The sequence below is a fragment of the Pleurodeles waltl genome, chromosome 3_1 (genome assembly GCF_031143425.1).
Source record: "Pleurodeles waltl isolate 20211129_DDA chromosome 3_1, aPleWal1.hap1.20221129, whole genome shotgun sequence".
NCBI classification, from domain to species: domain Eukaryota; kingdom Metazoa; phylum Chordata; class Amphibia; order Caudata; family Salamandridae; genus Pleurodeles; species Pleurodeles waltl.
In genome coordinates this window covers 879,001,498-879,016,145 of record NC_090440.1, presented here as the reverse complement: position 1 = coordinate 879,016,145, position 14,648 = coordinate 879,001,498, and the positions used below count along the sequence as shown (strand labels likewise).

General features: G+C 42.9%; 1 protein-coding gene across 1 annotated transcript in view; it reads left to right on the top strand.

The window, feature by feature from the left end:
• Positions 1 to 10,159, top strand: part of OSCP1 (organic solute carrier partner 1) — a 131,025-nt gene extending 120,866 nt beyond the window's left edge. The window contains exon 10 of the mRNA XM_069223864.1: positions 2,729 to 10,159. Coding sequence (XP_069079965.1) covers positions 2,729 to 2,845 — 117 coding nt within the window. The 3' untranslated portion in view covers positions 2,846 to 10,159. The remainder of the gene's footprint in view (positions 1 to 2,728) is intronic.
• The last annotated feature ends 4,489 nt before the right edge of the window (positions 10,160 to 14,648 follow it).

The window sequence follows — 14,648 nt, the reverse complement described above, 5'->3', positions numbered from 1 at the left end:
TCTTGGTCCAAGGTAGCCCACCGTTGGGGGTTCAGAGCAACCCCAAAGTCACCACACCAGCAGCTCAGGGCCGGTCAGGTGCAGAGTTCAAAGTGGTGCCCAAAACACATAGGCTAGAATGGAGAGAAGGGGGTGCCCCGGTTCCGGTCTGCTTGCAGGTAAGTACCCGCGTCTTCGGAGGGCAGACCAGGGGGGTTTTGTAGGGCACCGGGGGGGACACAAGCCCACACAGAAATTTCACCCTCAGCAGCGCGGGGGCGGCCGGGTGCAGTGCAGAAACAAGCGTCGGGTTCGCAATGTTAGTCTATGAGAGATCTCGGGATCTCTTCAGCGCTGCAGGCAGGCAAGGGGGGGATTCCTCGGGGAAACCTCCACTTGGGCAAGGGAGAGGGACTCCTGGGGGTCACTTCTCCAGTGAAAGTCCGGTCCTTCAGGTCCTGGGGGCTGCGGGTGCAGGGTCTCTCCCAGGCGTCGGGACTTAGGATTCAAAGAGTCGCGGTCAGGGGAAGCCTCGGGATTCCCTCTGCAGGCGGCGCTGTGGGGGCTCAGGGGGGACAGGTTTTGGTACTCACAGTATCAGAGTAGTCCTGGGGTCCCTCCTGAGGTGTTGGATCGCCACCAGCCGAGTCGGGGTCGCCGGGTGCAGTGTTGCAAGTCTCACGCCTTTTGCGGGGAGCTTGCAGGGTTCTTTAAAGCTGCTGGAAACAAAGTTGCAGCTTTTCTTGGAGCAGGTCCGCTGTCCTCGGGAGTTTCTTGTCTTTTCGAAGCAGGGGCAGTCCTCAGAGGATGTCGAGGTCGCTGGTCCCTTTGGAAGGCGTCGCTGGAGCAGGATCTTTGGAAGGCAGGAGACAGGCCGGTGAGTTTCTGGAGCCAAGGCAGTAGTCGTCTTCTGGTCTTCCTCTGCAGGGGTTTTCAGCTAGGCAGTCCTTCTTCTTGTAGTTGCAGGAATCTAATTTTCTAGGGTTCAGGGTAGCCCTTAAATACTAAATTTAAGGGCGTGTTTAGGTCTGGGGGGTTAGTAGCCAATGGCTACTAGCCCTGAGGGTGGGTACACCCTCTTTGTGCCTCCTCCCAAGGGGAGGGGGTCACAATCCTAACCCTATTGGGGGAATCCTCCATCTGCAAGATGGAGGATTTCTAAAAGTTAGAGTCACTTCAGCTCAGGACACCTTAGGGGCTGTCCTGACTGGCCAGTGACTCCTCCTTGTTGCTTTCTTTGTTCCCTCCAGCCTTGCCGCCAAAAGTGGGGGCCGTGGCCGGAGGGGGCGGGCAACTCCACTAAGCTGGAGTGCCCTGCTGGGCTGTGACAAAGGGGTGAGCCTTTGAGGCTCACCGCCAGGTGTCACAGCTCCTGCCTGGGGGAGGTGTTAGCATCTCCACCCAGTGCAGGCTTTGTTACTGGCCTCAGAGTGACAAAGGCACTCTCCCCATGGGGCCAGCAACATGTCTCTAGTGTGGCAGGCTGCTGGAATCAGTCAGCCTACACAGATAGTTGGTTAAGTTTCAGGGGGCACCTCTAAGGTGCCCTCTGTGGTGTATTTTACAATAAAATGTACACTGGCATCAGTGTGCATTTATTGTGCTGAGAAGTTTGATACCAAACTTCCCAGTTTTCAGTGTAGCCATTATGGTGCTGTGGAGTTCGTGTTTGACAGACTCCCAGACCATATACTCTTATGGCTACCCTGCACTTACAATGTCTAAGGTTTTGTTTAGACACTGTAGGGGTACCATGCTCATGCACTGGTACCCTCACCTATGGTATAGTGCACCCTGCCTTAGGGCTGTAAGGCCTGCTAGAGGGGTGTCTTACCTATACTGCATAGGCAGTGAGAGGCTGGCATGGCACCCTGAGGGGAGTGCCATGTCGACTTACTCGTTTTGTCCTCACTAGCACACACAAGCTGGCAAGCAGTGTGTCTGTGCTGAGTGAGAGGTCTCCAGGGTGGCATAAGACATGCTGCAGCCCTTAGAGACCTTCCTTGGCATCAGGGCCCTTGGTACTAGAAGTACCAGTTACAAGGGACTTATCTGAATGCCAGGGTGTGCCAATTGTGGATACAATGGTACATTTTAGGTGAAGGAACACTGGTGCTGGGGCCTGGTTAGCAGGGTCCCAGCACACTTCTCAGTCAAGTCAGCATCAGTATCAGGCAAAAAGTGGGGGGTAACTGCAACAGGGAGCCATTTCTTTACAGGGCCTGTCTCTCTCTGTGTGAGAGTAGGTGTGAGAGTGTCTATATGGTTGTGAGAATATCTGTCTGGGTGTGAGAGGGGGTGTGAGTGTGTCTCTCTGAGTGGGTGTTTATAAATCTCAGTGGGTGTGTGGGTTTTAGAGTGGGTCTGTGAGTGAGTGAATGAGTGAGTGAGTCTGAGTGGGTGCGTTAGTGTCTGAGGGGCTCTCTGAGTGGGTGCATTAACGACTGAGTGGGTCTCTGAGCATTTGCGTCTGTGTCTGAGTGGGTCTGTGAGTGTGTCCGTGAGCAGGTGTGTTACTGTCTGAATGGGTCTGTTAGTGGGTGTGTGACTGTCTCTGTAAGACTGTGAATTCATGTGTGTGTTTTTTTTTTTTTGAAGTAGCGGGATTCGCAAACCCTGTGCAACGCTCATTGCAGGGCCTCCTGTGTAATGTTGCGACAGATTATTTCCACTTAGACTGTGAGGTATTACTACGGAAAGTATGTTCTTAATTTTCTAGAACACTGAATCCTTTTGCTTTTCTCTACAGGACCAACAAAGGAACAGTGAGCTTGTTCGAATTATGGAAGAATTTAAGAGCGAAGAGCAGTCCAGTCAGACGACTAACAAGGGAGAGGATCTGTTAGCCATGATGGATGGCTTATGAAGAACTGGTTCCCAATCTACCTATACCAAGTTGAACTATGGGGAATTCTCCAGGCCTATACACAATAAATATCAAAAACCTGATACTTAACTCAAGCCGAACATATTTTTTGTGATCAAATGTGGCTTGAGCATTGTGCAGTGGTACAAAGGTGTTTGTTGATGGACTCATCCAAGGGTTTGACCAGGTTTTGCATTAAGCTTCTTTCTGATCTCACTGCAAACTCCAGGATGGAGTGTCAAGAACACCGGATGTTCTAGTGCATAACTGGAATAAAAACTGTAATGCTTTATGTCTACTGAAGGAATGTATGCTTAACTGGAGTAAGGTTCTGTTTCAGGAACTGGTAATAAGCAAGCCATGACAGTGTATTGACCCTATTATACTAGTAGAACGAATAAGTGACTTGTGTGTTTAGCACCTGCAGCAAACAGAACGATTTGGAGGTGTTTGAATAATTAGTAATGGTCTTGACAGATACCTGGCTGAGTGCCTTAGGAATGGAAATCGTCCATAGCAGTGTGAGCTTTCTATACTGTTGCTCAATAGGTATCATCCCCACTTGGAGGTGGCAGATCAGGCAACATAAATGGAGGTCATCCTCTGAGACTGTGGTAAGCGTGTCGGTGCCAATTAAGATGATGGTTTTTTTTCTGTGCAGTTGACCCCTTTTCTGTCTTTTGCAACAGCTATTTTTCTATTGAGTGTCTGAGTGTAGTCAGTCTTTTCCAAAGCAGACAACAAATGAAGATGTTTACTTGATTTGGTTGGGAGACAATGCGTAGTTTATGTTTTGAATATAGGCTAGACGTGTCTAATGTAGGTCTGGGAATGTGGGAGCCTTGCCAGATTTTCAGGATATCCACACAAGATAAACTTTAGAAGTACCTGATTGGAAATCAGGTACATCATTTGGGGCAGCACTCCTAATTCTGCATGGTTCTGGACCCATACTAGCTTGAACATCTATTGGAATCATGGAAGGGTAAGGCAGTAAAAACATTCATACTTTGTCGACTTTCTTGGCCCAAGAAGACAAACGGTCTCTGCAATGATGGTGAGGTTAAAAACTAGATGTTAGAGTGCCATTTGTTAGTTCCCCCTTTTCTTATACCCCATTGTTTGGTACTGTTTGTGTTCTTATGAGGCTTTCACCTTTAAGAATTTGCTCTTTTTTAATCAAATTCCTTTTTTTGTCATAATGACTTAGTTTCTTGTAAATGTTCTAAATGCAGATGCTAAATTCTACTTCAAGATTCAAATTCACAATTTGAGACCTGCCCTTGCTATACTGTCTGAAAAGCATAGAGTAAGAGTGGTAGATGCTGAAGTAAAGGTATGCCAGGTCTACAGCAGTACACTTTCATCTGTGGTCACAGAAACCGTGATCACCTGTGCGATGCCAGAATGTCTCCTTTGGCTTAGAATCATTAAGAGTAACTTTACATAGCTTGGCTCCTCAGTACCTCCAAGAAACCTCAGCTCAGTATCTCTTTCCTACCCTCAAGAATGCAAACCAATGCATTTCGGTGAGTCCCCTATTTATAATTATTTTAAAAGTAGGAGGTATATGTTTCTGTGCAAGCTGCTTAACTCCCTGTTTTTCAAATGACTTTAATTCAACTTCTCTTTTTGTGTTCAGTCAATCTCTCAAGACCTTGTTCTAAGTGTCATGTTAACCATGACCAGCACCACGTAGCACATGCATAGCATGACCAACATGGTGTGCTCAAAAATTGAAAAGACTATACAACTGTCTTCCTTCTTGAAAAACCCAGACCTATTCCCTTACCCACCAATTCAACATTTAAGACCCAATGCCCCATTTTCAGGATATGCCTCTAGAAGGAAACACCTTGTTCTTGAATTCAGTATAGTTGCTATATCAAGCACAGATCATTGAACCTGCAGGATATAAACTTTGTGACCAATATTGCCCGGTATGATGATTAGATTCAGGAAAGACTCGCTAGGTGAGCAAGTAGTATTTGGGTTGTACTTGAGAATGTAAAGTCTGACACTACGAATGCTTAAGCATGTTACAAATCGTAACACATTTTCATCAAGACAAATTCTAGCATGAGAGAATGACACTTATGTCTGAGAATATCTTTCTACAGTTAGAAAGTAGAATGTCCTTTGTTTTTAAAACCGAATTTGTTTAATGAAGTACTCAAAAGGGCCACATTAGTATATTATATTACTGTATTATTATTATTACATTATGGGCTTCCCAACCGTAAGAACCACAGCCTGACTGACGAAATACCAATAGCCTTCGGTGGGTGTAACCGATGGACTGAAAACGTTTGGACGAAGTTTTCAGCCTTATAAAGTAGCCAGGGTCTCTACAGATTTAAACTGCATGAGCTTCTGTTATAACCTCAAAGAGTCCTTTGGGCTGGGAACAGACCAACTTCAGAAACTCACGTTTGAAATGTATCAAGATTCAAAACAGTTATTGTGTCCATGCCTCAGATTAAGGTAACACGTTGGATTTGCTTGTGTTCTTTGTCAAAGTTTAGACGACATCTAGAGGAGGGTCCATTTGAGAAGGTTGTGGTCAAAGCCCTCAAAATCCAACAATGAAAGTGCACTCACCTAGAGGTGAGGCACACATGCAACAAAACAAAGGTAATGGTGAGATAAGGCACAGCTGCTCACAGTTAATACTATGAAAATTTGAAGCTACAGAAATTGTCATGAATAGGATTTCCTTTTGTGAAATCCTGCCTCACAATTACTCCTGGTCCCAATAGTTCACCACATAATGGTATTGATGTTACACACTTAGTTGTGCTACACATGATAATCCACAAACTGTGGTGCCCTGCACAAAAGTAACTCCACATTCTGTCCATGGGGAACAGAATCCTGGTTAGTATTTGGCCTAGCAACAACCGAACAGTCCCCTTGAAAAACAGTCACTAGATCAAGGGAACCATTTTTGTACTACACTTCAGTCCACTCCACAGTGCTTTTCGCAATGATATCTCCTATAAACACAGTTATATCATCAATTGCAGAATGCTATAGTCTCTAGGAACTATTACAGAGACAGAGATGAATTGCAGGATTGAGGAGTTTGAAGTAAGTGTCCGTTCTGGAGTACATCACTGCACATGAAGGACCTACCGGCCTTGAGTGTTTTATCAAATATTTAACAGTGGCCCCTCCCCTCCGAAGGCTAGGGGAACATGTGTACCCATCTCTGGATGACTGACTAAGGCAAGATTGTCTAAGACACACATTCTAAATCGAATAGACCATTTTTCATTCATTGAGGAAGAAGTGCCTTTATTTCCTCAAAGTGGTTAATTTGCTATAGAAATATTCTAGGTTCTAAACATTTAGATAGATTTGTATCCTTTCATGATCAATCCTTGTACTCTGGTCGCTTGAATATTGCATTAATTTGACAAATAGTTTCATGAACATATCCGTGAATAGCTGTGGACATGTATCTGCACGAGAAATCAGTTTAAAGCACAAATCTCAGAACTGAATGTAATTATAACATGCACCATGTACAATAATTCAGCCATCACTGCAATTGTTTATGTGAAAAAGGTTTTGCAAATAATTAGAATTCATCTTGGGGGTAATTTCCTGTCACTATTCAGTTCCTTTTGTCAGCACTTAATTCATTTAAGCTGAATTTCCATTGACAATATTGGAGACTTTCCTTTACATTTTCATTTTGTCACCTTGTGTATCTCTAGTCTTCCGTACCTTATGGACTCCAGCATAAAGAGCACTAGGCTGTTTTAAAATTATTGATTGAAGGGGCGCAACAGTACCATGAGTACTCTATACCATGTGTGTTCTGCCCTGCAAAGCTGTGGGCACATCCCAAGCCATGCATGCCAGGCCTATTGCCCTGCAGCAGCTAAATATCTGCAGATGCTGGCACTGCTCTTTTCACTTAAACCTCAGGCCTTGGCTGTGAAGTCTGCTCTTGTAGCCACCTCTCTGCTCTATCGCAACCTGACATCACTGTGCAGAGCTGATTTATTCCTGAGATATTGGGCTTTGGTCATTTCAGCCTCCCCCCAGCAAGCCAAGAGGTAGCTACACAGAAATCATTTTTAAAAATTAAATAGCGTTCGGACTATCCATCAAATGCTAAAATAGGTCCGTGCATCTTCAAAAACATTTTTGTGGGGGAAAGGCAAGTATTTTTTAGTGCCCTCACCCCATAGGTCTTTATTGGTGTGTTGTGCTTTGCCGAGCATGCGAGTCTATAAAAGTTGCAAAGCTGGCTAGGCCTAATCCATAATATTATTTCTCAAATATGACTAGCATTTGTAGATTCTTTGTGAGCCTCCATATGTCTGTGTTTGGAAAGAGGCGTGCACCAAAAAAGAGAGACTTACATGACACTGTAGATTCTCAGTAGATGTAGCCTATATTACATCATGGAGTTGGGTACTTTTATCATTCCAAATATGTGGCTAAACCAAAAGCATGTTAACGGAAAATACTTCGATGGAAAATATTCTCAAAATGATGTGGATCCATAGAAGATAGGATAGCAAGAGTGATTCGTCAGGGCACGCTCTGCTCAAACCTGTTGGCATGTAACCTGTAGGCCGTGGGTACAAAATAAAACTATTTCCAGTGCTACGAGAAGCCAAACAATGATGGCATAGCAGGAATTGCATAAACACAAAACATTATTGCTGTTATTAGGAAGTAGTCTGTAAACTCATTTAATGTCCCCACTTTTCAGAAAAGTGAGTAGGATAGCAGAAGGCACAGAAACTCTGAACTTCACCTTTGTACGGTTCTATCAGATCCACTCTGTTTTTTAAATCTGATTTCATCCTTTCATGTGTTTGTGGGGGGGGGGGGGAGGGTGGTAGATTAATACAACGAAAAGCAGTATACCCTCTGAAATACAATTATGCTTCCTTCCCATAAAGATTCACTATCATTTTAAAAACAACATTCACTATTGACTGAATCAAATGTAGGCGTAAGATACATTTTTCACCTTTAGCCAGTTAATCTTTTGCAAGAGGTGTGGTAGGTTTTGGCATTTTGTCCTTTACTTCTAACTTCTCCATGGGAGTCTTATCTTATGCCTGGGCCTCTGTTTTTGAAAGATTGTCCAAGCTAACAAGGAGTTTTTGACAGTGCTCCCCCATTCTGATATGAGTGCAGTAGTTTATCATTGTGAAAGTCCAAGTGCATTTTGTCGTTTTTATTTTTACCAAAGATTGGATTGCACTGTACAAAAGTCTCCCACTTTACAACTTCAACACTACATGTTACTGTTGTAACACCAATGTGTTCTCACTGGCAAAAGTTTTATTATCCAAAGAAGGTATTTAGTCAGGTTAAGCACGTGAAACTAACTTCAAGGAGACCATTATGAGTAGCATAGAGTTCAAAACGTGGAACAACTGTTTGCATTTTTAGGCCTTGCCTAAGACAGTGCAGGCAAGGCATTTGTTAGCTTACAGTGGCCTTAGAGTCCACCCATTGTTTACCAGTAGTTGGCTTCATTGTTGCTCTCATACTCTTCTTATTTGATGGCTTGTGTGGGCTTTACTTCCTCATCATGAGTTAATTGCTGCCCTGAAGCATGGACGTATTACTGTCTTTTTACACCGCTCATTTTTTGTTTGTGCTTTTTTCTTTGTAGTTAAGGACTCTACAAGAGTATGTGTTTTCCAGCTTTCTCCCTTGTGTGCTTCTCTGACCACCCACCCCCATATCTGTGTTGCTCTGTCTCACCGTGTGCTTCCCTGCCCTTGTCTCTGTGTTGCTCTCTCTCGCCATGTTCTTCTGGGTTCCCCTGCTTCGCCATGTGCTTCTCTGAATCCCCCAGTTTCTGTGTTGCTATGTCTCGACGTGTGCTGCTCTGCTCCTCCCATGGTGTATTGGTCTGTTTCACATTGTGTCTCTGTGCTCCCCCCATCTCCTTGTTGCTGTCTCTCGTTGTGTGCTTCTGTGCTCCCCCCGTATTGCACTGTCTCACTGTATGTTTCCCTACCCCTTCGGCGTTGTTTCACTCCCCACTGTTGCTTCTTCCTCCCTGCTCGTGTCCCTCAATTTGCTTCTGAGTCCCTCTCTGGTGCTCAGATCGGTAACTAAAAAGAAAAGAGCCTGTATCATTTTGTATGCACACGCCTAAAAAAAGGACACAGCCATCTGTGTCTGACTGAAAAAAAAAAGTCATACATTTTTAGTGATGATGTGCAGTATGGCTAAAATTGGCAAAGCTGATAGGTCCTAAAGGAATAGAACTGTTTGCTTTGCCAGTGCTTGTTAGAGTGTCTTTCTAAGGCAGGGTCATTTTCACCTGTTTCAAGAAATTCGTTCTCATGATTATTTGGAAATCTCAATGCCCTTTTGAACTGCTTTGTAATCCAAATCTCTGGGGATTGAGGGAGGCCAACTCGAATTCTTCATTTGAATTTATCCTTAGTCGGTCTGTTTTGATTTTCACATTCCGATTTTATCTGCTCATCTGTGTTGGGTTCAGTAAATTTTAATGTAAGTATGTAGGGTTGGGAGCCAAACATAGCTACTTCTTGGTACAGGGAGATTAAGCTATTTGAGTATGGAGGGCAGCCTCACAAAGCTGAACAGTAAAGACTGGCCGCTGAGTGACTTCAGTAACAGTCTACTATTCACCTAACCTCAATCAGCATTTTGGAAAAATAAATCCCACCTAAATATCTATGCCATTTTTAGCTTTGCGGTTATAAGGTCATTGAAGGATGGTTTTGTTTCTGGTTTAATTTTCTATACACATTAAGAATTTTGTCTTAATTATAATTACGTCAAAATTAAGGATTTCTTTCTGTTGGCTGAATAGGACCTACCATTTTAAAGTCTTGGAGTTTTTTATTGCTGAATAATTACAGAGCTTGCTTAGTTATTATTAGAGGTACATAATTGTTCCATGTACTTTAGGTTGCAAGTAAAAAAAGAGGAGATTAAAATGCAGAGTTTAGTACAAATTGTGCTTCACTTCATAAACCGATGAATACGACGTACGACTTTTTATTGGGCACAAAAATGTGATCCTTATGCCTTTTTGTTACTAATCTATTAAATGCATTTTTACTATCATAGATGAGTTTAAGTTTAACTTGAACACCATATTTATAGTGGTTCTATCTTTTACGACAAAGGTGTATTTTGCATTTGAAATTAAGTTATCCATATTTATTATTTGACTTTGATTCGAGTCACATTTGTATTTTAGAGATTGTGAAATAATTGACTAGAAACATTTCATAATGTATGTTTGCACTGTCAGAAAAAAAACAATACTGAAAAATAAAATGTCTGTTGGGAGCTCCATTCTGCTAAAGTTGTCTTGGAGTAAGAGTAATTGTAAAACATATGCCTGAACTATACCACGCAGACTGTAGAATGTCTTTCGCAGGACCTTTCCCTGTTGCTAATATTTGTTCTGGATGTGCAATCTGCAGTACTGTCATACCACATGCTAATCACATACTTGTCAACGCTGTCATTTGTATCCCTACTCTTCGGCAAGACTCTTTTCAATGTTTAAAATTTTAGCTAGTCTTTGTTTCGATCACATCTCTGTCTGTAAGAAATACATATAAATAAAGACTCATTGAACAGTAATAGAAATTACCTTGGAGATATTTAATCTGAGTAGAGATGTACCACAATGCTTTAAAAAAGATGAAAATAATATGAACAAGAAAAGACATTAAAGACTGAATCATGCATATTGTGTAAAGCTTCTCCAGTATGAGAGTGTCTTGAAGGCCTGGTGTACTACAAGTGTTGTGTTACTGTGACAGGCAACATGTGATTTACATTTGTTCTGCTCTGTTTGATTCAGTGGCCAGTGAGACATGCAAGAACCGCATACAACTATTGAGTCAATCCAACGGTAATCTCTGAGAAATATTTTGCATTTCAAACTGTGCCTGTAACCTTGCTCAATTAAACTGACACTCAATGAATCAGGAACTTGTGATATAACAGGATTTTCCCTAGAGCTCTTGGACAGCGCTATAAGGATCCCGCAGCCCACAGTAAGAAATGATGGCCCAGCTTTAGGAGGGCCCTAGCGCCTCTTTGCGCCACATTAGCGTAATTTTTTATTGCGCTAATGTGGCCCAACATCGCGCCATATTGCAAAGTGTCACTGCACCATATTTACAAAGTGGTGCAATGCATGCATTGTGCTACTTTGTAGCCTCTTGCGCCACCTTATGACTGCAACAGGCATAATGTATGCAAGGGGGCACTCCCCCATTAGGGGTACCGCAAAAATGGCCCAGAGATTCCACAGCACCATTTTTAGCGGCTATTTTTAACGCTTGGACAGAGCAGACGTTAAAAGGGGGCATACCATTGTTTTCAATGGGCCCCATGTACTCTGCATGATTAGCGCCAACATTTTGGCGCCAAACCTGCACAGTACATCAATAGCGTCAAACATTTTGACGCTATTGTCCCTACCGTGCACCGTATATTAAATAGAGCACACACATGGTAGCAGTAGGGGGTGCTAAGGGGTGCTAGGAAAGTATTGATGCATTGGGTGCAGTGCCACTTTTCTTAAATCTGGCCAATGGGTTAGACAAAGGGGTGCTTCATTAGACCAATAATGCTTCCAAGTTATGAGACCAAAAAAATCAATGCTGGCATTAAGATTGGTCCACTGTAATTATGGGCTCCAAAGTATGAGACACTCATCTCATCACAGCAACTAAACATGTTTTCAGTACTATGATATCATAGTAGTTACATAAATGCTGTATTTAGATATGGCACCTAAAACACCGTTAAAGCAAACAAAACGCTTAATCTACATAAGACCTGAAAATCTGCAAAATACCTTACTATGATAATCTAAGGACCATCTAAATGTTTAAATGAAAATAAGTGATTTTTAAACTTCAAACATAATACAATAAAATACAGTTATAAAATGGATTTTCGTTGATGGTGCAGAAGTAATCTACATTTTAATTAAGGACAAGAAAGCCAATATAATAGGAAACTGCAATTTCCAGCAGCAACCATCACAAAGGACTCTGTGATGTAAAACGAAAGACCAAGGCAACTCTTCTCTAGATACTGCCTCTTTTGATTATTGAAAGAGATGAAGAAACATAACTTGAAATTGCCCCCATTTGAGCTCAAAGAGTGCACTTGATTATCTTGGTTCAAAGCCTTGATTTGAGTGCAGAGAGACGTAAGAGTAAGAGAAAAGTGAATCAATGAACGAAGAATTAGCATTGTGCACGAAACATTCTACAAAGCACTGGAGCCAAAAAGTATAATAGAGAAGCACAGCATGGTAAGACACAGCAAAACAGATTATTATAGTAATAAAGAGAAGCAGCATGGAGGTAACCCTGGAAAGGTAATCAAGATAAACCATCTGAAGGAATGTTCTTCAAGGTAACTACCACTATGGATTTGTGACCATTTTGAGACAAATCAGGAGTCATATTCAGAGGAAGTAAGAAGGTGCAATACAATATCAGACTGATTGTCTTTAATAAAACTTGGATTTTCCTTATGCCAGCTTGGAAAATCCAGAGTTTATGTCAAGACAAGCATGTTTAAAGCCCAGAGCACCAATTAACAGCATGCTTGACAGGCCTCAATGAACAAGTTACTTACCTTTGGTAACACTCTTTCTGCTAGAGACTCTATCGAGCCAAAGATTCCTCATCTTTTAAATATTCCCCAGGCATCAGGCAGGATCTGAAAACTTTTCAGCAGTACTTCTGCATGCCAGTAAGTGGTGCAATGCAGCTCCACACTGACTGCATTCCACTCCACAAATGATGTGCAGAACCTACATAGGCGCTACGCACTGTCCTTTGCCTTTGCTAATGTCCACGCCTAAGACGCAGAGCCCCAAAACGAAATTGGTGTGACGTGTGCAGATTCCTAGACTTGAGATCTTATTACTGTATAAAGTCCAACCAAAGAGCAGGGAGACTGGGAGGGTCGATGAGGAATTTGCTGCTAGAGCCTCCACCAACAAAGAGCGGTGCCAAAAGTAAACAACTTGTTCTTCTGATAGAGCCTTCTAGCCACAGATTCCTCACCTTTCAAACAAATACCAAAGCAGTACCTATTTGGAACGGGGTCTGTGGATGGACTCAGACTAGAAAGGCTTGTACAACCTAGCTGGCTAAGGGCCCCTCTCTGCGAATCTGACTGTGAAGGCAATAATGCTGCATACACGTATGGAGGGATCCTCAAGAAGCGGCCTGCCAAACCTCCAGGAGAGCGAGTTTGCATGCCAACACTGTGGTAGCAGCTTTGGCCCTAGTAGAATGAGTGCACAATCCTCCCAGAGGCTGCTTTTTAGCCAATATGTAGCAGATTTTAATGCAGAGCAAAATCCAGTAGGAGATGTTTTTTTGCTGCAGAGATCCCCACATACAGCGGATTGTCCACCTGGTATTCTTAGGTAGATCTATGTAAAAGCTCACTGCTCTCATGAAGTCCAAGTGATGAGTCTCTCCCTATGTTTCTTCTAGGCTGCACATGTGCTCTAAGCTTTGCTTCTTCCAGTGCCAAGAACGTCACAGGGAGCGCACTTGGTGCTCCCAGGACTAAGAGACCACAACAGGAATACTTTACTCACGCTAGCCACATATTTACAAAGATGAGGTAGGTGTGAAAAACTCCCTTTTTCTTATGGTGTGTGACAGGCAGCACTACAGGACATCGACTGAAAACAAAGTAGCTGCTGCTTCCATTAAGTTTTTTTAAAAGGGAAGGCTTCAGGCAGGAGCACAATCCCACACTGTGTGAAATAAACATGTGATTGTATATCACGCAGCAGTGAAATGTTGAGCTTGATTATTTTGCTATAACAAAACACTGAGTTGTATTCATGTGTGTTTTTTCATTTCCAGGCCATATTCCCTACAAAACAATAAATGGTAAAATCTTTTCTAAATGCTGAGCCAGTTTAAATTTTATGTGCCAGGTGCACAGACCTCTCTTAGAGCCTGTGCACGAGCTGAGCCCTGAAATTATTGTTATATAGATCATACAACAAACATCACATAAAATATGATCTGATCTCTTCAAAATTTTAAAATACGTATTTCTTTAACATGTGACAGCGTTCACATTTATATGTCACATTATAGATCTGCACTTATTAAAAGTGATATTTTTTAAACATTAACCTTTAGTGAACTAAGATCCAAGACAGTTGTCATGTAAACCCTGTATGTGGACCTGATTTTCTCGGAGCAGCATTATTATAGACTATTATTACACCAAACACAATATTTTCTTTTTACAACTTGTACTCAGAACTAGGCCTGGGCAGGGTTCACAGAGTTCCATTCTAAAGAGCTGCTAAAAACTCTGTAGAATTCTGCAGAGGTGGAGTTCCGTGACCCACGGAGTCCTGAATGCGCCCGATCTCGGAAGCGCTAAGCAGGGTCGGGGTTAGGTTCCAAGATCGGGCACATTCAGGAGAGTGCCGTAGGCAGTGAAAGCTGCCGTTTCAGGCCTCTTGTGCACTGTCCTGAATTCAGGCCAGGGCCGTAGGAAGCAAAAGCTGTCAGGCCTCTTGTCCTCTGGCCTGCCACAGACAAACATGAGATAACTTTGACTGGAGGAGGTCTGTCTGCTGGATACCACACCAAGCCACATATTTATCCCAATGACAGGAGTATACAGTTTCAGAAAGACAACAGTTCAAGCTCCTCAACCACGCATTCAAGGCCCTGCACGAACCGAACTGGGAGCCAGTGGAGTTTTTTTTTTAGGTGGGTGTGTTGTGGGTGCAACGAGGGAGATTCAGGCTAAGCCT